The 25,000-nt window shown below is 39.4% G+C and overlaps 1 protein-coding gene, 15 non-coding genes and 1 pseudogene across 16 annotated transcripts; 9 read left to right on the top strand and 8 right to left on the bottom strand.

The window, feature by feature from the left end:
* Nucleotides 1–889: 889 nt before the first annotated feature.
* On the bottom strand, nucleotides 890–963 carry Trnan-guu (transfer RNA asparagine (anticodon GUU)). Its single transcript has one exon. It is a non-coding gene; the product is annotated as a tRNA-Asn (tRNA).
* Nucleotides 964–1,197: 234 nt separating this feature from the next.
* Trnad-guc (transfer RNA aspartic acid (anticodon GUC)) lies at nucleotides 1,198–1,269 on the bottom strand. Its single transcript has one exon. It is a non-coding gene; the product is annotated as a tRNA-Asp (tRNA).
* Nucleotides 1,270–2,198: 929 nt separating this feature from the next.
* Nucleotides 2,199–2,272, top strand: Trnat-agu (transfer RNA threonine (anticodon AGU)). Its single transcript has one exon. It is a non-coding gene; the product is annotated as a tRNA-Thr (tRNA).
* Nucleotides 2,273–3,250: 978 nt separating this feature from the next.
* Nucleotides 3,251–3,323, top strand: Trnav-aac (transfer RNA valine (anticodon AAC)). The gene has a single exon. It is a non-coding gene; the product is annotated as a tRNA-Val (tRNA).
* Nucleotides 3,324–3,882: 559 nt separating this feature from the next.
* Nucleotides 3,883–3,954, top strand: Trnad-guc (transfer RNA aspartic acid (anticodon GUC)). The gene has a single exon. It is a non-coding gene; the product is annotated as a tRNA-Asp (tRNA).
* Nucleotides 3,955–6,717: 2,763 nt separating this feature from the next.
* Nucleotides 6,718–6,789, bottom strand: Trnad-guc (transfer RNA aspartic acid (anticodon GUC)). The gene has a single exon. It is a non-coding gene; the product is annotated as a tRNA-Asp (tRNA).
* A 781-nt stretch (nucleotides 6,790–7,570) lies between these two features.
* Trnad-guc (transfer RNA aspartic acid (anticodon GUC)) lies at nucleotides 7,571–7,642 on the top strand. Its single transcript has one exon. It is a non-coding gene; the product is annotated as a tRNA-Asp (tRNA).
* A 4,527-nt stretch (nucleotides 7,643–12,169) lies between these two features.
* Trnat-agu (transfer RNA threonine (anticodon AGU)) lies at nucleotides 12,170–12,243 on the bottom strand. The gene has a single exon. It is a non-coding gene; the product is annotated as a tRNA-Thr (tRNA).
* A 571-nt stretch (nucleotides 12,244–12,814) lies between these two features.
* Nucleotides 12,815–12,887, bottom strand: Trnav-aac (transfer RNA valine (anticodon AAC)). The gene has a single exon. It is a non-coding gene; the product is annotated as a tRNA-Val (tRNA).
* A 584-nt stretch (nucleotides 12,888–13,471) lies between these two features.
* On the bottom strand, nucleotides 13,472–13,545 carry Trnan-guu (transfer RNA asparagine (anticodon GUU)). Its single transcript has one exon. It is a non-coding gene; the product is annotated as a tRNA-Asn (tRNA).
* A 950-nt stretch (nucleotides 13,546–14,495) lies between these two features.
* On the bottom strand, nucleotides 14,496–14,568 carry Trnav-cac (transfer RNA valine (anticodon CAC)). The gene has a single exon. It is a non-coding gene; the product is annotated as a tRNA-Val (tRNA).
* Nucleotides 14,569–17,481: 2,913 nt separating this feature from the next.
* Nucleotides 17,482–17,555, top strand: Trnat-cgu (transfer RNA threonine (anticodon CGU)). Its single transcript has one exon. It is a non-coding gene; the product is annotated as a tRNA-Thr (tRNA).
* Nucleotides 17,556–19,012: 1,457 nt separating this feature from the next.
* On the top strand, nucleotides 19,013–19,085 carry Trnav-aac (transfer RNA valine (anticodon AAC)). Its single transcript has one exon. It is a non-coding gene; the product is annotated as a tRNA-Val (tRNA).
* Nucleotides 19,086–19,614: 529 nt separating this feature from the next.
* Nucleotides 19,615–19,686, top strand: Trnad-guc (transfer RNA aspartic acid (anticodon GUC)). Its single transcript has one exon. It is a non-coding gene; the product is annotated as a tRNA-Asp (tRNA).
* A 619-nt stretch (nucleotides 19,687–20,305) lies between these two features.
* On the top strand, nucleotides 20,306–23,048 carry LOC145496942 (uncharacterized; annotated as a pseudogene).
* Trnav-aac (transfer RNA valine (anticodon AAC)) lies at nucleotides 20,724–20,796 on the top strand. The gene has a single exon. It is a non-coding gene; the product is annotated as a tRNA-Val (tRNA).
* LOC145496943 (uncharacterized) lies at nucleotides 22,889–24,901 on the bottom strand. The gene is made up of 2 exons (XM_081476712.1): nucleotides 23,119–24,901; nucleotides 22,889–22,949 (listed from the first exon to the last, which is right to left on the bottom strand). The coding sequence occupies exon 1, from the start codon at nucleotides 24,865–24,867 to the stop codon at nucleotides 23,629–23,631; it is 1,239 nt and encodes a 412-aa protein (XP_081332838.1). The 5' UTR covers nucleotides 24,868–24,901; the 3' UTR covers nucleotides 22,889–22,949; nucleotides 23,119–23,628.
* Between the last annotated feature and the right edge of the window lie 99 nt (nucleotides 24,902–25,000).

Raw genomic sequence — 25,000 nt, 5'->3', positions numbered from 1 at the left:
ACCAATGTGATGCCGTCTGAACCTTAAACATATAGCAATCAGAAGAGCGTTCTGACGCATTTTACCCGAAACTGAAACAAACAAACTGACAAAAAAAGTAAGAGAAGAAAAAGTACATATTTGTGATCAAAATATTAATGTATCCCTTCCTCCCCGGCGAGGAATCGAAACCCGGTCTTCCGCATGACAGGCGGGGATGCTCACCTCATTATTACCGACGAGAGTATTTCTGTTTTCTTATTTCATTTATTCTTTCATTCAGTCTGTCAGTCTATTAGTTTGTCGGTCTGTCGGTCTCTCCGTCTCTCGGTCTGTCGATCCGTCGGTCTGTCGGTCTGTCAGACTATTCTGTTAGTCTGTCAATCTGTATGTCGGAACGCCCTCTAATATAACAACAGGGTTTTATCATGTGGTTTCCGTAGTGTAGTAGTTATCTAACGCGCGGAAGGTCGCCGGTTCGAGCCCGACCGGAAACAAACTTTATTTTTCTTAATTCCATTCTCTCTTTCTTTCCATTTTCATCGCCTTTTTGAACTTTTTGAGTAAATCTTTCTAAACAAGCAAGACTATGATGAACAGCTAGCTTTTGCTTAAGCTTCGTATTACACTCACATAAGACGCAGTTAAGTGTATCATGTAACCTACGAGATGTCAAACCATATATGTGCCCGCAAAACAGCAAAATTGCGATGGCACGTTAACTGATCATCGACCAACCCTAAATTGCATCATCGATCTGATCCCCTACTTCAACTTGCTTACGCAGTCACGGATTAAAAAGGAAAGTGGATTCACAGCTTCTAGTTCTACTGATGATAAAATTGGAAAAAGATCCCTCCGGCATCGTTGTATTCTATTAGGAAAAAAAAAAAATGACAGGTGATTGAATCGTCCCCGGGTGGGCTTGAACCACCAACCTTTCGGTTAACAGCCGAACGCGCTAACCGATTGCGCCACGGAGACCTCTATGAGATCGATGGGAATTAGTAAAAGAATGAGTGAATTATCCTCCTTTGCTATAAAAACAACAACTCAACTGAAGAAGTTTGTTTTTGATTTGATTTGTTTTTCGTTGTTATTGTTTTAATGTATTTCAATCGGTGTAGCGGTATCATTTGGTTTTATTTATTCTTAACAGAAATTAAGCAACCGACTTCAAAAATCTAAAAACAAAAACACCGAGAAACATATTTAATCCTCCCCGGCGGGGAATCGAACCCCGGTCTCCCGCGTGACAGGCGGGGATACTCACCACTATACTACCGAGGATTTGGCATAAAACATTGTGAACAAGATGCCTGTTTAAACCCAGAATGTTTGGAAATAAATGGAGGTTTGCTGGTTTGAAACTAACTTGCTCTTAAGAGTTCCTTTCTTATTAAGAGAAAAGTTACCGTACATAAAGGAAGGGAGCGAGAGAAAGAGTCATGGAACTTTAATTATATTAGTGTGTTAATGGAGAAATGGGTTATGACCTTACTTTTTGTATCCCAGGCCAATCAATATTTTCACTGAGTGACCCATCCTACCCAAGAAGTTATTACACAGTCCGCGACGAAAAGTTTTGTAGAAGGTAAAGGCTAAAATGCCATAAAACTAACTTGCGTAAGACAGGTCATGGGCTGTTTAAACTATCGCAAAAGGAGGGTCGAGAAAAGTCATTTCATTTCATTTCATTTTATTTATTTATTCCATTCTAAAATTACAAAGATAAATATAAAGTAGACAAGTAAGAGGAGAAATGGAAAAGGGCAAAAATATAGCAAGCTAATTAGATGCCCTTGTTTAAATAAAATTTAAAGTTTCTCGTCTCAAAGCGAGAAACTTTTCTGATAAAAGAAGGATATATATATATATATTTTTTGAAAAATTATTTTTGGATATTTTGGACATTGTAGTCAATCCTTGTAGTTTAATTCATAACGGATAATACCTGGATCGGCTTCATTAGTTTGGTTCCTAGCGGTTTTGATGCAATAAACAACCGCTTTTCCTGAATCAAATTAGGTGCAAGAGGTGCTGTTATTAGAAGTGTCCTACGAGCTTTTCTCGAATAAATAAAATACTCACATGGAGAAGTGTATACGAATTATTAACTCTGGGAGGTGCTATTTGAAAAAATATCTTGTAATCTCCTATTATACTAAGGTATAACACATTATTATTGCCTTAGTATATTGTTCTGTTTACTCGAGGAGGGCGCCGTAGTTCAGTTGGTTAGAGCGCCTGTCTAGTAAACAGGAGGTCATGGGTTCAAATCCCATCGGTGCCTTTGAATTAATCCTTCTTTTCAACCCTGACATCTTGTTTTAGTTGCCAATTTTACCAACATTTTTCATACTCTTAATGTGAGAGGTTTATAATGGCCCATTCTTTTTCTGAGACAAGAGTTCAAGGAATCATGGTAGTTGTATCCATTAAAACAAATATCCAGTCCAAGATGATGAATACAACTACCATGATTCCCTGCAAGCATGTCTCAGAAGGAATTAGTACTTCACAAATTTCGTTTTTGTTTGAACTGTAACAGTACAAAAATACCGATTAAAGGGGGCATTCTAACGACGTTCCGTCAAATCTCTGCATTCCGGCTCCGCATTCACACTGCCATGGCCCATCCGTAGCTTCAAGAGTGCGAGGATGAAACTCCGCTACTGCCAAACTAGAAAATGGTTTGTCGTTCTCTTCTCTTTTTTCTCCTTTCCTTTTTCATTTTTTTTTCTTATTCTTTAGTTAGTTATAATTGTCCCGCTTTTGATGACCTGCTTATGTTATCTTCCCGTTTTCCAAGTAGTATTTTCTGCCGGTGATACCGTCTGACGGCTATCAGAAAAATGTTCAGAGGCATATTGCCCAAAATTTAAATACCGTAAATCCACCAATTAGCGCCTCCCTCAAATACGCGCCCCCTTCGAATAATTGGCTCCCCTTCTATCGGCCAAAATTGAAAATAAGCGCCCGCCTCCCCTCCCTCTGTTTTATGGAAGAGCATTGAGACAACAGAGGATGTATAGTTTTTTCCGTGCCCAATCACAAGCAAGTGATTATCGACTCATTCAATCACTGCGAATTGACGGATTGTCGTAACGGATAGTAATGAAGATCTACTGATTCATTCCTTAAAGCTCAACACACCTTGTGCAGCAGGTCTATAGATCGGCCAAAGGTGTTATATCACGTAGTTCTTCAAGAGAGGCAGGATCCGAATGAGGCTCGAATACTTCCAAAATGAAAACGATGTGTGTCAGTGGTTTCCGTAGTGTAGTGGTTATCACGTCCGCCTAACACGCGGAAGATCGCCGGTTCAAGCCCGGCCGGAAACAGGCTTGTAATATTTTTTTCTCTTTATTTCACTAACTTCTCTATTTTCTTACAACCACGATGTTCCATTTTTCCTGGTCCGGGTACGCTTTTGTATTCAGCGAATGCTTTTTCTACCAAATTGAATACGACTAGCCCTCAATTAACGTTTCTGTTTGCAAGACTTTGCTCACTCCTTTTCCGATAACTAATTGAGAACCCATCACCCGTTTTATGCAGGCTCTTTTTTATGGCAGTTTACCTCTCCCTTCGACAAGACTATTCGTCACGGACTGTGTAATAACTTCTTGCATTGGGGAGCATGGGTGACTGAGTGAAAATACTAATTCGCCTGGAATACGGGATATAAGGCCATAGCCCATCTCTCCATTAACACACTGATTAAAGCTATATGACGCTTTCTCTCGCTTCAATCTTTTATGTAGTGTTACCTCTTTTTTTCCTTCATAGATAATGAACTCTTTAGAGCAGAGTTTGTTTCAAAACCAGAAAACCCCCAATTTTTTCGAAACAGTGGCTCGAAATTGAACAGGGCATCTTGTCCAATGCTGCCATTCCAAATCCTCGGTAGTATAGTGGTGAGTATCCCGGCCTGTCACGCGGGAGACCGGGGTTCGATTCCCCGCCGGGGAGGATTGAATATATTTTTGATCAGAAATAATTTCTCTGTGTCTTTATATTTCTTTTTATCATTATTTTTGAGATCAGTTGGTCAATTAATATATAAAATTTTCTCATCCTGATTAACAGATCAAATCAAAAAGGAACTTTCACATAGGGTTAAAGTCACTGGGTCTTTCCCTCTTGGACATAATTGTCCAAGAAAAATGGCTATGCCTGCGCTTCTTCAGTTGAATTATTCTTGTTATAGCAGAGGAAGAAATAATTCAATGGTTCTTTATCTAACTGAATTCACAGTGCCCTAAAAAAGTCTCCGTAGCGCAATCAATTAGCGCGCTCGGCTGATAACCGAAAGGTTGTTGGTCCAAGCTCACCCGGGGACACACAGTTTTGCTTTATAATCTTTTTCTCCGAAATCAATGTAAATTAAACGTTTCCAATTTCTAGGCACTATATTAATCATTGAGTTCTTAACCATTTCTTAACCCCACAGCTTGAACAATACTTCATTAGTCAGTGTTGAGACTAGTTTTCACCTACAATCTTGGTCAGAAGCATCAATGATGAAGCAATGATGTACTGGCGCCAAACTAGAGATGCGCCATTTTTTCCATCATTAAAATTGGGGGACGGGTGGTCTTAAACTTTCATTTAACCTGTCTAAGATAATCTTGAACAGAATAAAATAAGAAATAAAATTCCCCCACTGAAATAAGGATGGACTCCATTTTTTCCGTCACTGAAATGGGGAAGGGGTGGTTTTAATTTTTCATTTCAATTATTTACGATTTTGGCTCCAAGTTAAGCAAAACTCCCGTAAAATTGGCTCCATTTCTGTCTCGCCCACTCTCACAATACACTTTTTTTTCTTATGTTAAAGTAAATTAAACGTTTCCCATTTCAAGGTGTTTATCAATCATTTTGTTAAGCAATTTCTTTAAACCACTGCTAGAGCCATACGTCATTGCAATAATCTGCCTTGAGGACCATGTTGACCTGCCTATCTCTGTAACTACACAGTTGTGTATTTCTTCATGGGTAGTGTCTAGAGAACATTTTAGGTTTGCAACCCTCAGCTCATACTGGGCTTACCGGGGCACATTCACATCGCCACGACCCATCCGCAGCTCCAAAATACTCACGATCAGTAAAACTGCAAGAATGAATGGTTTTTCAAGCTTAGCTGGAGAAAGCTATGTCCTTTTTTTCTCCTTTCCGTTGTTGTTTTTGTCATTGCTGTTTTTGTTTTTTCACATGAACTGTTTATGGTATCTTGCTTTATTCCAGGTAATTTATTTTCTACCAACGTGATATTGTGTGAACCTTAAACATATAGAAATCAGAATAGCGTTCTGACGCATTTTACCCGAAACTGAAACAAACTAACAAAAAAGGTAAGAAATGGAAAAGTACATATAGAGTAAATGAAAAAGTACATATAAAGCACATCGAACCCCAGTCTCCCGCGTGACAGGCGGGGATACTCACCACTATGCTACCGAAGAACATGCCAAATTTGCATTAATAACTAGACTCAACGCCTTGAATCTGGCAGTTGATTCGTTGAACTCAGGACTATTTTTCTCCCCCCAATATTTAATATCTGCTGTTTTTGAGAGTATCTCTGTTGTTTATCGCAGAAAAAAATCATTTATTCGTTCAATCAGTCTGTCAAAAATAGTAAGAGAAGAAAAAGTACATATTTCCGATTAAAATATTGATGTATCCCTTCCTCCGCTGCGGGGAATCGACACCCGGTCTTCCGCATGACAGGCGGGGATGCTCACCTCATTATTACCGACGAGAGTATCTCTGTTTTCTTATTTCATTTATTCCTTCATTCAGTCTCTCAGTCTATTAATTAGTCTGTCGGTCTGTCGATCTTTCGGTATGTCGGTCTGTCAGACAAGTCTGTTAATCTGTCAATCTGTATGTCGGGACGCCATCTAATAAAACAACAGGATTTTTTCATGAGGTTTGCGTAGTGTATGGTTATCACGTCCGCCTAACGCGCTGAAGGTCGCCGGTTCGAGCCCGACCGGAAACAAACTTTATTTTTCTCAATTCCATTTTCTCTTTCTTTCCATTTTCATTCCCTTTTTGAACTTTTTAAGTAAATCTTGCTAAACAAGGAAGACTATGATAAACAGCTACCTTTTACTGAAGCTTCGTATTACACTCACATAAGACGCAGTTAAAAATATCATGTAGCCCAGGAGATGTCAAACCATATATGCGCCCGCAAAACAGCAAAATTGCGATGCCACGTTAACTGATCATCGACCAACCCTCAATTGCATCATCGATCTGATCCACTACTTCAACTTGCTTGCGCAGACACGGATTAAAAAGGAAAGTGGATTCACAGCTTCTAGTTCTACTGATGATAAAATTGGAAAAAGATCCCTCCCGCATCGTTGTATTCCATTAGGAAAAAAAAAGAATGACAGGAGATTGAATCGTCTCCGGGTGGGCCACCAACCTTTCCGTTAACAGCCGAACGCGCTAACCGATTGCGCCACGGAGACCTCTATGAGATCGATGGGAATTAGTCAAAGAATCAGTGAATTATCCTCCTCTGCTATAAAAACAACAATTTAACTGAAGAAGTTCGTTTTTGATTTGATTTGTTTTTCGTTGTTATTGTTTTAATGTATTTCAATCAGTATAACGGTATTGCTTCTATTTATTTTTAACAAAAATTCAGGAACTGACTTAAAAAATCTAAAAACAAAAAAGCCGAGAAACTATTTCAAGTCCATAATATATTTAGTCCTCCCCGGCGGGGAATCGAACCCCGGTCTCCCGCGTGACAGGCGGGGATACTCACCACTATACTACCGAGGATTAGGCATAAAACATTTTGAACAAGATGCCTCTTTAAACCGAGAATAAATGCGGGTTTGCTGGTTTGAAACTAACTTTTCTCTTAAGAGTTCCTTTCTTATTAAGAAAAAAGTTACAGTATATAAAGGATTGGAGCGAGAGAAAGAGTCATGGAGCTTTAATTTTATTAGTATGTCAATGGAGAAAGGGGTTATGACCTTACTTTTTGTTTCCCAGGCCAATCAATATTTTCACTTAGTGACCCATCCTACCCAAGAAGTTATTACACAGTCCGCGACGAAACGTTTGGTGGAAGGTAAAGGCTAAAATGCCATAAAACTAACTTGCGTAAGACAGGTGATGGGCTGTTTAAACTATCGCAAAAAGAGAGTCGAGAAAAGTCTTAAAACGAGAAACTTTTCTGATAAAAGAAGGATATATATATATATATTAAAAAAAAAAAATTCTTTTTGGATATTTTGGACATTGTAGTCAATCCTTGTAGTTTAATTCATAACGGATAATACCTGGATCGGCTTCATTAGTTTGGCTCCTAGGGGTTTTGATGCAATAAACAACCGCTTTTCCTGAATCATTTTCTTTATAAGGAACCGAGGAAATCAGTCTTAACAGAGGTACACTCGAAAACAATGCAATACAATACAATACAATACAATGCAATGCAATACAGTATAAGTCTATAGCCGACTTCATTTGATAAATAAAGATACCCTGCAACCACAGATCACCTACCAGTAATAAACATTTGATTATGTTTTGTTTATAATTTCCAACAGTCTTATCCTTGGTAGTATAGTGGTGAGTATCCCCGCCTGTCACGCGGGAGACCGGGGTTCGATTCCCCGCCTGGGAGGACAACATACATTTTTGACAGGAAGTCGCTTTTCTTCCTACCGTAGATTCTCCATTATCTGTTGGTCTTTTTGTTTGTTTGTTTCTTTATAAAGTTGTTTGTTTGTTTGATTATTTAGATGTTGGGCAAAATGCGTCGGAACGTTTTTCTTATGGGGTCAACGACATCACATTGGCAAAAAATAACGTTACGTTCTAATTCGCTTCGCTCAAACGAACGTAAATCATTTTACCCTTAAATTCCCGTAATACAAACAAATCACACGAGAAATATGGTAGGATGCGCAAGCGGATCCAAAACAGTTTATTATAAGATAGATAGTTACTAATACAGAGTGGACTGCAAAAAAAAAAAAGAAAGAAATTACAAAGTTGTTGTTGTTGTTTTTTGTTTTTTGTTTTTTGTTTTTGTTTTTTTTACAATTTTTTACACACTACTGTATGGAGAAATTAATATACGCTCGATAAGGCAATACAAACCTAAATACTTAGTTACTTGTAACCTGTTTTCAAGGCTTTCTTCAACATACATATCCTTGGCAGAATCCGATTTCCATCTACCATGTATTTTAAGAAGTCTTTCTGGAATCGAGTTACTACTATTACGTACCGCAGATGTAATACCACCGGATCTTAAACTATGAAGACCATAATCACTAGGGTTGAGGCCCAGCTGACTTAAGGTATCCCTTAAGATATCTCTACAAGTAGTATAAGAAATCTTTCCACTTCTCAGGGTATAGCTAGAACTACTACGGTGAAAAACAAGCGGTCTAAATAAAGGGAGAGAACTACATAAGTCAATACCAGATAAATCTAAATACCGTTGTAAAACACCAACAGGACAGTACTTCGACCTGGGTGCACTAATAAAGACGAAATTCCCTTCCCTATAAACATCCGTCTTACTACGAGGTACAAAGATTCTTATATAATCGCTGTGAAATTCAATATGCTTAGGAACAATATTGCATAATTCGTCGTAACGAAAAAATCCTGCAAAAGCTAAAGAGCATAACGCAGCGATACGAAGATTCTTTAAATTAGCATCTTTCTTGTTATGAGTATCTAAAATACTCCTTATGACGTGTGTGTTAATAGGCTTCTTTTTCATAACTGGCTGTGATTTCTGGCGTTTAGCAGATTCGATAATATTCCTGCAAAATTCACTATCCAAAGGATTACGATCCAAACTAGGGACAAAAGAATGTAACCATTTAAGGGCAGCATGGGCTAAAATTACTGAGGAACTAGAGGTGCAAGACTACTGAACTTCAAATAAATATAGAGAAACAACACTAAGGGGGAAAGGTAACTGCATGTTGAAATGTCTACTTTTAGACCAGTGCAAGAACTTTCTAATAACGCGAACGTAGGCTTTAGTAGTTGTATCCGCCCTGGACTTCAACATAACTTCTAAATCCTCATAAACGTTGATTGAAGAAAATTGTTGAAAGCCTTTCCAGGAATTACTTGATAAGATTACCTGGAAAGACAAGAACAAAACATATATAATAAAATAACAAAAAAGAGCCGTATAAAAATCGATCATTGTTGAGGCCAGTGCCACATAAGACGATAGACTATTGAATGGACCAGTGCCGCGTAAATCAAAAACCATTGATTGGGCCAGCGCCACATAAATCAACTATACGCTGTTTAAGACAGCGCCACATGAAATGACAGACTATTAATTAGGCCAGTGCCACATAGATAAACAACATATTGCTTTGGCCAGCGCCACCAAATGTAAATAATCATTAGGCTAAGGGACACACCGTCCAATAAATTACTCAGTAAATTTCAATCTAAAGGCAATAATATTTCCTGTGAAAAGACCAGACCCTAAGAGCGAATTAAGGTTTCTTCCGCGAGTTAGAACCTCATTCCCGATATGAATACTGTGAGCCACAAGATAACAACTATACTTGTGTGTAATTAAAGGCCAAAAATGAGCCGAAGGCCAAAGAGGTACAACGAGCGTACCAACGACCCGCTGAGATTTCAAATAATTGAATACGCGTGGGACGATACCAACTGGAGGGACTACTAGGCAATTTTCTCCTCGAGGAGACTGAAAGAAAAAATCAACACCCGAAGTATTGGGGTTCCAAAACCTCGAAAAATATTTGGGGAGCTTGTGATTATAATAATTGGCGAAACAATCAACACTATGCGGGCCCCACCGACCATCAAGGAAAAGAAAAATTCTTCAGTAATTTGTCAATCATCAGTATCAATTAAACGACTTATATAATCAGCTTGCTGATTCGAAGTGCGAGGGATCCATTGCACTTCTAAATGAATCCCCGATCGAATACAAATATCAAAAATCCTTCGGGCCATCTTATGCAAACCTAATTTCATCCTGCCCACTTCAACAATCTTAGCAGCTGCTTGGCTATTAGTAAGCCACTTAACGTGTGATCCTTCCAACACTGAGGCAAATGATTGCAATGAAAACTCAATAACAGACAACTCCCTCCACGTTGAACTTTGAACTCTCTCGTTCTCCGACCACATTTTGTGGCACACAAAATCATTGTTAAAGTCAATAATTGCTCCACCTCCGGTAGCACTGGCATCCGAATATACAAAATAACTAGGATCTTTACTTACAAAGCAATACCTAGAGTTGATATTAACCATATTTTCCTTCCAAAAATACAGTTCTTCCTTGCAGTAATCGTCGAGACTGAATATAGAATCCCAGTTATCTTTGCACAAGGTGGACAAGACACAATGTCTTGTCATTATCCTGCCAATGTTACCAATTACAGGCCCGGTGGAAATAATTTGACCTGTGAAGAAGGCCAACTCTCTGGCAGACACTTTGAAATCGGCTTCAATAATATGATCAATTGTATTGATGACCTTAAGAATTCTTCTTTCTACAATTTATAAAGTACCCAGTGCAGAATTCCAGGTTATACCCAACCAGTCCAATACTTGGGTGGGATCCCATACTGATTTGTCTTCGTTAACGACAAAACCCGCGTTATACAAATCCCCCCTTACAACTAGGGCCTTAGTGCGACAACTTTCTCTATCCTGAACAATCGCCCAACCATCGTCCAAGAAGATGGCTATACAAAGACCCTGTATTTTCGAATACTTTTCTAAAGGCTTCAAAACCTTTGTGAAAACGTAAGGGACAGAGGAAAGACCGAACGGGAGCACAGTGAAAACATAAAATACTCCATTAATGGAATCAGACGCCCGCCATGAAAACCCCAGAAAAGTTTGGTGCTCTTGCGCAATGTCGATATAGTGATAACCGCTTTCTTAATCAAAGGAAAACATGTACGCGTCTTTCGCAAAATAAGCCATAGCAATTTTCCAGTCCTCGTACTTAACGCTTTGCTTAATTAATGACTTATTGACATGGCGCAAATCAAGAATTAACCTCTTTTTACCGCATGGCTGTATAGAAACTGACAAGGGATTTACAACAAAAGGCTGCTCATTAACCACACGCACCCGACCAGAGTTAACAAGCTCAAGAACAGTTTGGTCCACAAAATCAGCATGAAGTCGAGCTGACTTATTATTTCTTAGCTTTACGGCTAACGGAAAACTGATGAACGGCAGCCTGTAGCCGTTTTCAATAATAGACAAAATAAAATCCGGAGCACCTATAGATCTCCAGAAACCTAAATTATTCTTCAAATTACCCTTAACACTTAATGAATGTCCGCTTTCAAGTTCGTAATTCTGTGTAATTTGATCTACCTGCGCCAAGTCATCTTCATTGCTTTGGTTGAGTTGATTGGCCTGCGGTTGGCTTGTTGTAGGAGATTCCAGGGCAAGAATTGTAGCTAGGGGACTGGTAACTTCCCGGCCAGAACATGGATCTACAGTCCTTGGCCCAGTGTCCAAATTTGCCGCATTTGAAACAGCGAAAGAAGTCGCCAGAAGTGTCTCTACAGCCTGAAAGATAAAAGCAATGGCGAAACCTGTAGTAAACGGGAGGGGGGGGGGGTGGGGGGCGTAAACCAGAAAGATGAATAAACTGTATGGAACCGCGAGCGTGAATGGTACTCAAGAGACAGCGGAGAGTATAAATACTAATAACTGGCCAATCAGGACATCCATGCAAAACAGAATGCACAATAGTGGGTGCGGCAGGTGTGAGACGAAAACAACTGCTACTAATTACTTGGAATAACAGCGGAAAATACATTAAACCGAGTCATGTGAAAACTATAAAAAGTCGAACAATTATGAAAAAGAGTAACGAATAACAAAACGTTTCCCAGTTTGGCAGAAGTCGAGTTTTCTCCTCGTAGTTTTTTTACACTTAGAGCTACGGGTAAGCCCTGGCAGTTTGAATGCACACCTGAAATGAACGGAAAGGCGTTGGAATTCCTTTCTAGCGGGCCTTTTTTTAGCTTTTAAGTTCGAACAAAAAGAAAATTTGAGAGGTAGTAATAGCAACTGTAAACCTCTCGCGTTTGAAAATATGACAAATTTTGGTAAAAATGGTAACTAAAACAAGATATCAGGGTTGAAAAGAAGGATTAACTTAGGGCACCGATGGGATTTGAACCCATGACCTCCTGTTTACTAGACAGGCGCTCTAACCAACTGAGCTACGGCGCCCTCCTTGACGATACAAGATAATACACTAAGACAATAATAATGTGTTACACCTTAGTATGATAGGAGATTGGCAGATAATTAACCTGAGGAGTCTCAAAACACTTATCCAGAGTTCCAAAGACTTCTTTTGATAGGACCAATTCGACATATTTATTTAGATTCAGGAAAAGAGGTTTTTTTATTTTATTATTTTATTTTATTGAAACCCCCCCCCCCCCCCCCCGGAGGCAGGTTTCAAAACCTTAGCAGTTCTCTCCTTTTTTTCTTTGTTTCAAAAAAATGAAGCCAAATGAAACATACCTGGATATTATCCGTTATTAATCCTCCGTAGACAACTGCAAAAATCGAAAGTAAAATAGCGATTCCTTTTTTCACTAGGCGTTGTCCTCGGGGTCGCTTAAGCTCTCTAATACGTTGGAATCGAAGGTAAGACGCCTTTAATTTGGTAAAAAAAAATACATGTTTTTAAATACAGTTGCGTACCATAACCAGGAAAAAAAACGAAACATCGTAGTTTTGGGAAAATCAAGAAGTTAGTGAAAACAAAAGAAATAAAATTTATAACAAAGTCTGTTTCCGGCCGGGCTTGAACCTGCGACCTTCCGCGTGTTAGGCGGACGTGATAACCACTACACTACGGAGACCAAGAAGGTCGTCCAACAACTTTACATTTTATCACATTATGTCTATCGTGGGAGTGGATAAGTCGAAGAATAGAGCTAATATGCAGGAGTTAAGCTTATGTTGGGAATACATGAAGGTAGAATGCAGGAAAATGCCGTTCAAATTATAACATCAACGAAGCTAATGAAGTATGGCTCAAGTTACGGTTCAAAGAAATGGTTATGAAAAGGACTGATAGATTCACCACCGGGGAAGAATGGATCACTTTTTGACTGAAGATCGTTTTTCTTCTTACTTGCATTACTCGCAGTTTCGTATCATGTTGTCCTGGAGATTTCAAACAATAAGTGAACCTGCAAAGTGGAGTAATCGCGATGGAAAGTGATCACAGACCAACTCTAATTTGCATTATCTGATTCACAACCACGACCCGTAACTTGCTTGCGCAATAACGGGTTGACAAGGAAAGTGAATTCACAGCTTCTAGATCCTTCAACTAATGATAAAATTGGGGAAAGACGGTATTTAGATACAGCCTGCGTCGTTGTATTCTAGTTAGTGTGATCTTTTTAACAAAAAAAAAAAGAATGATAATAAACTAAAGCGTCCCCGGGTGGGCTTGAACCACCAACCTTTCGGTTAACAGCCGAACGCGCTAGCCGATTGCGCCACGGAGACCTCTATGGATGCGTTACCAATTAGAAAAAACAATCAGTGAATTATATCTTCCTCTGGTATAACTGAAAAAAAAACCTTTTTCGATTTGACTGGTTTTTCGTTTTTTTTGTTTTGTTTTGGGTTTATTTTACTTCGTACAGAATAAGCATAATACTTCTTTTTACCGTTATCGGTCCTACTCTTTTATTTTTCGTAGACGAATTATTCGTCTTAGAAGTTTTGTTTGTCCTGGGCAAAATATTCATCTTAGACGTTTCTTTCGTCTGAGACGATTTTAGTCGAATTATTTGTCCTAGACATGTAGGGTAGTTGTTATCACGTCCGCCTAACACGCGGAAGGTCGCCGGTTCAAACCCGGCCGGAAACATGAGTTCTTGCTGCCTTTTTTTTCCTTTTTTTCCCCTGCTCTTTGGTTCTAGGTGTCACTTGACTAGAGATAAGTGATAAGTAACCTTATGGACCCAGGTCTCTATGGGCTGAGGTCCGCCTTATGTTTGAGGAGGTAAATTCCTTCTTATTTGTAAAAATATACGTTTACCAGTAAACAAAATAAACAGTTGTCATAAGTTATGACAACTGTACTAAAACAATTTATTTTTACCTTATAGATATACTGGGAATAGATGATAACCTTTTTATGAAAAATCAGAAAATCTAATTCTTATATCCTGATTGGAACACAGAAATCATAACCACTCTCCTTCCGACACTGTTATGACCTCTATGCCACGCCATCAACTTGCACTATAAACTTTTAAATGTAGAGACAAGAAAAGCCTCCAAGCAGTTTGCTAATATCTTTCAATACGTTGGAGGGTTAGACGTCTTCAATTTTATAGAAAATGTATTATTTGAAAACAGTGGCGTGCCACAACCAGGAAAAAATAAAACATCGTAGTGGTGAGAGAATAAAGAAGTTGGTCAAAAGAGGGGGAAAAATATAGGAAGCCTGTTTCCGGCCGGGCTTGAACCGGCGACCTTCCGCGTGTGAGGCGGACGTGATAACCACTACACTACGGAAACCAGGTCGTACAATACCTTGTATTTGACTTTCCGCAGCCGAGGTTGGGCCAAGTCTGACCCAAGTAAGAACCTTAAGAATATTTCAGCAATGATAATGTGGCTTAGAGAGTATATAGTAAGCCTAAAATTGTTTCCTTTCAGGAAAGCAAAAGAACACACTTATGTCATATCACGTGATAATTACGTCAGAATATCCGATCAGCCGCCATTTTAGCTGCACTGTCTTGACTATTTTCATGTTTTAAAAACGTCAGAAAGCTTCCAAAAACGACTTAAAACTAATTAACCAAGTTTAAGAAAAACATGAATAAGGACAAGTGAAAAGACCTGTTTTAGCTTTGACGGTTTGTAGTCCAGTTTCAGAACACGTAATGACACTCTTGAGAATTCTTACTTTTGAAGTTTTAAATAGTAACGTATATATACACAAAAAAATTAATAATTGGATAAAAGAACAATTCTCTAGAGAATATCACATGAAGCGTGATGGGAAAAAGAACCACCCAAACCAAAAACGTATATTCATTTCCAAACTCAATTTGGAAAAAAATATGCCTGTCAAAATGCAGTTGTTAGAGAAACATCAAACTTCAAGTACAGTATCGTTTGACACCAACTTGTTTCCATTCCATGGCTGCTTTAACTTACATATAATCAAAGAGGTTATAAACGTTTAAAATTCAGCCGTCGCGGTCACTTTGCTACCTCTACAGATGGAATAAAATTAAATTTACGTACGGCCGTGCGTAAATAACATAACGTGTGCAGTTTCATTTCAGCTGCAAAATTTCGTCGAGTTTGGCTGCGAGTTCCTTTTGCTAACGTTTTGGCTATGTGAACATCATTCTGAACAATACAAATCCTTCTTCGAGCCTTTGACTTTTGTCACGCTAAGATGTTTCCTAAAACTTGACTTTTTTTGTCTACATTTTCATTGTGTATTTTGACTTTGTTTGCCTACACTTTCATTAAGTCGAAGAAGCGAATTTTTCATTGACAATTTCAGGAACCAGATGAAGCGTTTTTCTTCAAGTGTTACTCAACTGATTGTGGCGTGTTTTTAGCCAAGGAATAGGATCGGATCCTTTGTTTTCCTTCACCGTGCAGTATGATATTCCCGAACTACGTGAATTTTCTTCGAAGAAAGGCCTTAAAATTCCACACCAAAACATCAGAGGTCTGTTAACAAATAAACATAACATCTGTCAAATCTTGGATGGTTTTAAGGATCTACACGTTTTCTCGCTAAGTGAAACTCATCTCTCTGCCGACAATGAGGTTGAAGCACAAATTGAGGGATACACGTTTATTGGAAAGTCTAGGAGTTCAGGTAAAGGTGGAGGCGTTGGAGTTTATATCTCCACGTCTGTGTCCTTCCACAGACGAACGGATCTGGAAGATGAGGACATAGAATGCATCTGGATTGAGATTTTATTTCCAAAAACCAAAAGTTTTCTTACTGGAATTGTTTACCGTCCTCCAGATTCTTCAAAACATCTTAGTGCAGATTTCAATTGCAAATTTGAATCAATGCTTTTGACAGTGTCATCAGAAGACAAAGAATGTATTCTTACTGGTGATATAAACTGCAACTACCTGGTGCCATCGGACCACAAAGAAATTAAACCGATCTTAGCCTCTTTTGGACTGAAACAGCTTGTTCGAACCCCCACGAGAATTACGCGCGAATCTAAGACCTTGATTGATATCATTTGCAGTAATGAAACCGAGAAAATAAATTCTGTGAAAGTAATCTCGGCTGGCTTGAGCGATCATGAATTGATTTGCTGTTCTCGCAAACAACGTGAAAAACCATCCCAGAATCATCACCTGTCGAAGTTTCGCAAATTACGATCCGAAGTTATTTTGCAAAGAACTTGAATCTGTGAACTTTAAGCAAGTCTTTGCATCGTCATGCGTCAATGCTGCTTGGAGTATCTTAAAGAACATTTTACAGCAATGTATCGATAAACATGCGCCGCTCCTTGAAAAGAAGGTCAAAGGGCGACTCTATCCATGGTTAACTCAAGAGGTCAAACGGGAAATGAACCTGAGGAATGGTTTACTCAGGAAAGCTCGCAGGACCAAATGTGAACATGACTGGTCTACGTACAAATGTCAGCGTAACAGAGTGACAGGCCTTATTAAAAGATGTAAGGTTAATATCATCAAGATATTCTCAGAGACAGTGCCGACTCTCCTGATGAATTTTGGTCTGCCATTAAAAAGCTGTACCCAACGAAGTTACCCTCAGAACAAGGATCAGTACTCATGGAACTTTAATTATATTAGTGTGTTAATGGAGAAATGGGTTATGACCTTACTTTTTGTTTCCCAGGTCAATCAATATTTTCACTTAGTGACCCATCCTACCCAAGAAGTTATTACACAGTCCGTGACGAAAAGTTTTGTAGAAGGTAAAGGCTAAAATGCCATAAAACTAACTTGCGTAAGACAGGTGATGGGCTGTTTAAACTATCGCAAAAAAGAGGGTCGAGAAAAGTCTTAAAACGAGAAACTTTTCTGATAAAAGAGGGATATATATATATATTTTAAAAAAAAAATTATTTTTGGATATTTTGGACATTGTAGTCAATCCTTGTAGTTTAATTCATAACGGATAATACCTGGGTCGGCTTCATTAGTTTGGCTCCTAGGGGGTTTTGATCCAATAAACAACCGCTTTTCCTGAATCAAATCGGGTGCAAGAGGTCCTATCAATAGAAGTCTTTGGCACTCTGGATAAAGTATCCTGAGAGCTTTTCTCGAATAAATAAATACTCACATGAAGAAGTGTATACGAATCATTAATTCTGGGAGGTGCTATTTCAAAAATTATCTTGTAATCTTCTATTATACTAAGGTGTAACACATTTTTATTGCCTTAGTGTATTGTATTGTATCCTCAAGGAGGGCGCCGTAGCTCAGTTGGTTAGAGCGCCTGTCTCGTAAACAGGAGGTCATGGGTTCATTTCCCATCAGTGCCTTTGAATTAATTCTTCTTTTCAACCATCATATCTTGTTTTAGTTGCCAATTTTACTAACATTTTTCATACTCTTAATGTGAGAGGTTTATAATGGCCCATTCTCTTTATGATACAAGAGTTCAAGGAATCATTGTAGTTGTATCCATTAAAACAAATATCCAGTCCAAGATGATGAATACAACTATACCATGATTCCCTCCAAGATGTCTCAGAAGGAAATAGTACTTCACAAATTTCGTTTTTGTTCGAACTGTAACAGCATTCAGTAAATGCTGTACATCATCAACTGACAAACCACAACATTGACTGCGACTCTGCTCAGTGCTTAACCTACAGTACAAACTATTTTCAACAACTGACTCTGGAAAGCTGGTACACTAACCTAGAACAAACGCCTCTTAACAGATGTAAACAACTACCGGCGCCTTACAAACGACTTATCCATGACAGAAACGAAACCGACAAACGGACTTCTAACAGACCGACTTAACAATACACGGACCAAAAACCGACCTATTTGACTAACAACAGACGGATCGAAACCCACCAATGACTGATGACAAACTTTACACGAGTCGTTTAGCCAATACCATCATGGCTATACTCACCAATCACGTTCAACGGACCAGACTTATAAGATCATCGACTGACAAACACTATTCACTTGACTCTGAAGATGACTTCCGCTCAGGTTGTCGAAACGTCAGTCACCAACAACAGTTCTTTTCAGAACTACACTCACCCGGACGATCACACTATACGAACTACTGTAACAGGATTTTAACGACGTTCCGCCAAATCTCTGCATTACGGCTGCGCATTCACACTGCCACGGCTCATAAGTAGCTTCAAGAGTACGAGGATGAAAATCCGCTCCTACCAAACTAGAAAATGGTTTCTCGTTCTCTTCTCTTTTTCTCCTTTTCTTTTTCTTTTTTTTTTTCTTTTTCTTAAGTTAGTTATAATTGTCCCGCTTTTGATGACCTGCTTATGTTATCTGCCCGTTTCCAAGTAGTATTTTCTGCCGCTGATACCGTCTGACGGCTATCAGAAAAACGTTCAGAGGCATATTGCCCAAAATTTAAATACCGTAATCCACGAATTAGCGCCTCCCCTCAAATACGCGCCCCCTTCGAATAATTGGCTCCCCTTCCATCGGCCAAAATTGAAAATAAGCGCCCGCCTCCCCTCCCTCTGTTTTATGGAAGACTATTGAGACAACAGAGGATGTATAGTTTTGGTCGTGCTCAATCACAAGCAAGTGATTATCGACTTATTGTATCACTGCGAATTGACGGATTGTCGTAACGGATAGTAATGAAGATCTACTGAGTCATTCATTTGCAGCAGGTCTATACATCGGCCAGAGGTGTTCAGTATATTATGTAGTTCTTCAAGAGAGACAGGATCCGAATGGGGCTCGAATGCTTCCAGAATGAGAAAGATGTGTGTCAGTGGTTTCCGTAGTGTAGTGCTTATCACTTCCGCCTAACACGCGGAGGGTCGCCAGTTCAAGCCCGGCCGGAAACAGGCTTCTTATATTTTTTTTTCTCTTTATTTCAATAACTTCTCTATTTTCTTACAACCATAATGTTTCATTTTTCCTGGCCATGATACGCTTCTGGATTCAACGAATGCATTGTCTACCAAATTGAAGACGACTAGCCCTGAATTAACTCCTTTTCCGATAACTAATTGAGAACCCATCACCCGTTTCATGCAGGCTCCTTTTTATGGCAATTTACCTCTACCTTCGACAAAACTATTCTTCACGGTGTGTGCAATAACTTCTTGGGGAGCATGGGTGACTGAGTGAAAATACTCATTCGCCTGGAATACAGGAAGCAAGACCATAGCCCATTTCTCCATTAACACACTGATTACAGCTACATGACTCTTTCTCTCGCTCCAATCTTTTATGTAATGTTACCTCTTTTTTCCTTCATAGATAATGAACTCTTTAGAGTAGAGTTTGTTTCAAACCCAGCAAACCCCCAGTTTTTTCGAAACAGTGGTTCGAAATTGAACAGGGCATCTTGTCCAATGCTGTCATCCCAAATCCTCGGTAGTATAGTGGTGAGTATCCCCGCCTGTCACGCGGGAGACCGGGGTTCGATTCCCCGCCGGGGACGATTGAATATATTTTTGATTAGAAATAATTTATCCGCGTCTTTATATTTGTTTTTATTATCATATTTGAGATCGGTTGGTCAATTGATATATAAATTTTTCTCATCCGGATTAACAGATCAAATCAAAAAGGCACTTTCACATAGAGTTAACCTCACTGCGCCTTTCCCTCTTGAACATAATTGTCCAAGAAAAATGGCTATGCCTGAACTTCTTCAGTTGAATTATTGTTGTTATAGCAGAGGAAGAGATGAAGGTAAGAGATAAAAAAGTACATATAAAGTACATGAAAAAGTACATGTAAAGTACATCGAACACCGGTCTCCCGCGTGACAGGCGGGGATACTCACCACTATACTACCGAAGAACATGCCAGATTTGCCTTAATAACTAGACCCAACTCGTTGAATCTGGCAATTGATTCGTTGAATTCAGCACTATTTTTCTTCCTCCAATATTTAATATCTGCTGTTTTTGAAAGTATCTCTGTTTCTTATTGTAAAAAAAAATCATTTATTCGCTCAATCAATCTGTCAAAAATAGTAAGAGAAGAAAAAGTACATATTTCCGATTAAAATATTGATGTATCCCTTCCACCCCTGCGGGGAATCAAAACCCGTTCTTCCGCATGACAGGCGGGGATGCTCACCTCATTATTACCGACGAGAGTATCTCTGTTTTCTTATTCATTTATTCGCTCATTCAGTCTGTCAGTCTATTAGTCTGTTGGTCTGTGGATCTGTGGATCTGTGGATCTGTCGGTCTGTCGGTCTGTCAGACAAGTCTGTCAGTCTGTCAATATGTATGTCGGAACGCCCTCTAATATAACAACAGGGGTTTTTCATGTTACCGACGAGAGTATCTCTGTTTTCTTATGCATTTATTCGTTCATTTAGTCTGTCAGTCTATTAGTCTGTCGGTCTGTGGATCTGTGGATCTGTGGATCTGTCGGTCTGTCGGTCTGTCAGACAAGTCTGTCAGTCTGTCAATATGTATGTCGGAACGCCCTCTAATATAACAACAGGGGTTTTTCATGTGGTTTCCGTAGTGTAGTGGTTATCACGTCCGCCTAACGCGCGGAAGGTCTCCGGTTCGAGCCCGACCGGAGACAAACTTTATTTTTCTTAGTTCCATTCTCTCTTTCTTTCCATTTTCATTCCCTTTTTGAACTTTTTGAGTAAATCTTGCTAAACAAGGAAGACTATGATGAACAGCTAGCTTTTGCTTAAGCTTCGTATTACACTCACATAAGACCAGGAGCCATAATCGGGGACGGAGCCCGTAAGCGCGTGCCATTTCTAGTATTGGGGTTGTCCCTATGATATGGGACAATTTTTCTATTTTAGAGCAAATAGCCCTTTTTCCAGTTCCCGACGCCATGTTGGAATAGTAACCGCGCAAACATGATAACGAGGTTGCCGGTGACCCTCGAAAAACCAATACAGTGTATACAGCTGATCAGGGAAGGCTTTCCACGTTTAATCGTTTCGAAAATGGTTCTAGTTCACAAGGATGTGCACATTTTAACACTAGAGGATTAACAGAAGTTAAAAGCGAAGGATTTAAAAGAGATTTTGCGTTCAAATTCGGAAACGACGGGCGGAACGAAAGCGGACTTGGTGTTAAAAGTCTACGCAATACTCATGCGAAACGTATTAACACCGGCCGCTAATCAACAGCAAAATGCCGATAATAGTGCTCAGAATGACCAGGAATCTAGAGGCGACTTCAAGTACGATGAAACTTTACGACGAATCTATGCTCTCGGATGGTCCACTGATTTGCGACAGCTTCCCGAACTAAATTTTATACAACTTTACGATTACCTTGTTGTGTCAACTCGCAAGTAGCGCCACATTGTGCTGAAGGGAACAAATTATAAGAAACTAAAATCTTATCAATTTTTCTTTGAAGGGAACGTTAAAAGACTTGAAAGCAAAACTCACGAGAACAAGATGTACGTAAAAGTCAGTGTTTTACCATCGATGAAAAAGACGCCTTATAGAGTTGTCGTCGAGTTCACACCTCAGTGTGATTTTTTACGCGTAGCTTGTACCTGTCCTGCCGGGCTTGGTTCGCATGGTAAGGGAAAGTGCAACCATGTTGGAGGTGTGTTATTTGCCTTAGAAGATTTCACACGTCGAGGTCTGCAAAATCATTCCGAACCACTGTCTTGCACATCGCGTCTTTCAGTACGGGTTGTCCCACGCAATCAGAGCGTCGCAGCCAAACCCCTCGACCAGATCTTAATAAGGAAGAAACGATTTGGGAAGAAAAACATCCGCATAAAACCAAAGGTGATAAAGTTCGACCCAAGACCGCCACAACAGCGTAAAATAGACGAAGAAAGGTTCAAAATTTTTAGCGAGAACCTTCAAAACTGTCTAGCTTCGAGCTCGTTTTTTCTCTTTCATGACATTAAATCAAACTGCTCTGAGATGTGTCAGAACAGCAAGTGTCAGAAGAGCAAGAGGAAAGTGTTGCGTTCACCGACAGCTATGACATAGCAACTAATCGTTTCAAAAGTATGATCGATGAGCATGTCTCTAGTCTAACCATTACCCCAGAGGAGATACAAGAGACTGAGCGGCTGACCAGAGGACAATCAAAAAACAACTTGTGGTTTGAAAAAAGAAAAACTGTACTGACAGCCTAAAATTTTGGAAATGTAGCTAAAACAAAAGTCGAGCCGTCAAATAAATTAAAAGCAATGCTCTATGGTAACTTCACAACTGAAGCTGTGCAGTATGGAATCGAAAGTGAACAGAAAGCTGTTGATTTATTCAGAAGGGAAATGAGCAAGGATAGGATTACTGTGGAAGTGGAGGAACCTGGATTATCACTGTCTAAGGACAAACCATACCATGGAGCAAGCTTAGACAGAATAGTAACTATGACTGACACGGCACTGGTTAAAAATGGGGCATGGAAATTAAATCTCCATTCAGCAAAGCTGGCATGACTGTTGATGAAGCTTGTAAAACAAAGAATTTTTTTTTGAAGAAACTAGCTGATGACTCTGTAAAACTCAAAAGGAACCATAATTACTTTTGTCAAGTTCAAGGTCAGCTGTACTGTTCCATGATGCCCCTTAAAGGAACTTTTTTTGTAGTGTACTTTGGAGAAGACATGCCACTGTTTACTGAAAAGATCCACTTTGAAAATAGCAGATGGTTTAATGATTTTCTACCAAAGATTGATTATTTTTATCGAAGGGCTTTCTTTCCTGAGATGCTAACCAGACGAGTTCAAAGAGGAAAGGTACTCTACCTACATGGTGGTTGGCTACCATATGGACAATACTCCTGTTCAAGAAATGGTTTAAAATTACTCCTTGAAAGAGAAAAGAAAGGCCAACAATAAAAAAAAATCAAGGAACATTTTAGCTTTTCATTCAAAAAACATTCTTAAGTATGCACAGTACAAAAAATACATGCTATTTTAACTTTTAAGGAAATGCATTGTTGTAAAGTGAACATTTTTCAACCATAATAAACAATTTTTCTATTTAATCTCAGTGGTTATACATTAATCAACAATAGCTACTTATTTAGAATGCAAAATTAATGGAAGCTAAGGGTCTGATTACATGAACAGCCTTTGGTTCCCTGTGGTTGGCTAGATGCATTCTCGGTCTGAGATGCCAACTCACAGTCGATAAGACCTTGAGCTTGCACTCTAATTGCTAAGACTTGCTCCACTGCTCTTCAAACTTCCACTGTCACATGAAGCATAAGCATCTAAATTTAACTGCAATGCACGATATATGAGCAAACGTGTACTGGGTATTAAATTGCTTCTACTTTGATTACCAGATGATAATAAGGACTAGACTAACCAGGCCAGCATGGCTCAGGTAAATGTAATCAGCCCTTAAGCCCTTAGATATGCCCTAAATTATTGAATATATTTCTATTAAGTATACAAAAAATCAGTGCAGGAATCATAATGAAGGATTACCAGGCAGTAGTAAAGGGGGTAGGAAGTTTGTCAGTAAACCACAGATGGTTGCAATTTGTGTCGCATAGGGGCTTAACGTATTGGGTAAAGTCCCATCTAAAACGTGGTACGTCTTAATGCGGCCAATTGCACGCTCCACATGAATGCGAAAGGAAGCAATATTCATTGTTTCTTCAGTCTCAGCTGCTGTCATTTGATCACGGCCAGCCAAAAATGGTGGCATGTTCACTGTAACACCAGCCGGTACAATACCGGAAATGTCAAACCCACGATCAACCATCACATTATCACCTGCTTGTAACAAATCCAATACGCCGCTCTCTCTTGTGATTTGTTTGTCAGATACACGTCCGCCCCAGAGATCTGACAAAAAAGTCACCTGACCATTTGGGGTTACCCCCACTAGCAACTTCCAAGTATTGTGATGTTTGTAGTCTGACCATGTCTCAGACTGGGCTAGCATTGCAGAAGGTCGCTGAGTAAATAGTTCAGTACAATCTAAAATTATCCTTGTGGTTGCATACTGGGCAAACTCCTTGGGCATGTTTTTGCGAACAAGCTCCTGTGTGGGAAACGGAAACATGTCTTGGAGTTCCAAGTACAACAAATTTATCCAAGTGATACATATCCTGGATACCAGGCTGGTACTGATCCCAAATCTGTCTGCAAGGTCTTGGACAAAGAGACCAGCCTTCAGTCTCATAAGCACAAGTAGAAACTCATCCAGATAAGAGAGCTTCCTTGAAGGCCCAGGTTTACGCTTGTTTTCATCATCTTGATAAGGCTGCCTTTCCTTGACTAAATTTTCGCCCTTCCAGTATTGCATTTTAGAAAGCTTCGGTCCAATGTACTTGTAGAAGCTGATTAATGCCTCATAACTTGGGAAGCCGGTGTAAAATAACACAGCAGCATTGTCATCTTTTATTTTTTCAAGAGAAAATTGACTTCCCAATAGGGCTGCATTTTCCTTTTCAGCTTCACTGAGCTTTTCTTGGCAGTCTGCTAGCTGAGTTTCAAGCAATGCAATTTTTCTTTGCAGCTCAAGAATAACATCAGAGAGCTCACACTCCACTTCAGCAGCATGTTGATCACACTGTGAAAATGAAGCATCAGCATCAGCTGATGTATCACCAGGGGGTAATACTGAGTAAGCTCCAACTGCCAATGCTGATGCCGCTACTCCAGCTGTCTCTGGAGATGGCTCATCAGTCGCTTGTCGCATTCTTTTCCCCAGTGCCTTTCTTTGCTTTGTTACAGTGGTCCAGCTAAATACAGATGGCTCTGCACCTTAAATTTAAAAAAAGAAGCTCTATTTAAAGGTAGCAGAAGGGTAATCATTTGGCGTAACAAAAGCT

This window comes from Orbicella franksi, chromosome 9 (assembly GCF_964199315.1).
Source record: "Orbicella franksi chromosome 9, jaOrbFran1.1, whole genome shotgun sequence".
Classification (NCBI taxonomy): domain Eukaryota; kingdom Metazoa; phylum Cnidaria; class Anthozoa; order Scleractinia; family Merulinidae; genus Orbicella; species Orbicella franksi.
The sequence above is the reverse complement of the archived record's forward strand: the minus strand, read 5'-3'. Positions and strand labels throughout refer to the sequence as shown.

Coding starts and splice junctions, on each gene's coding strand:
- LOC145496943 (XM_081476712.1), bottom strand. CDS start 24,867: ATGCGACAAGCGACTGATGAGCCATCTCCAGAGACAGCTGGAGTAGCG.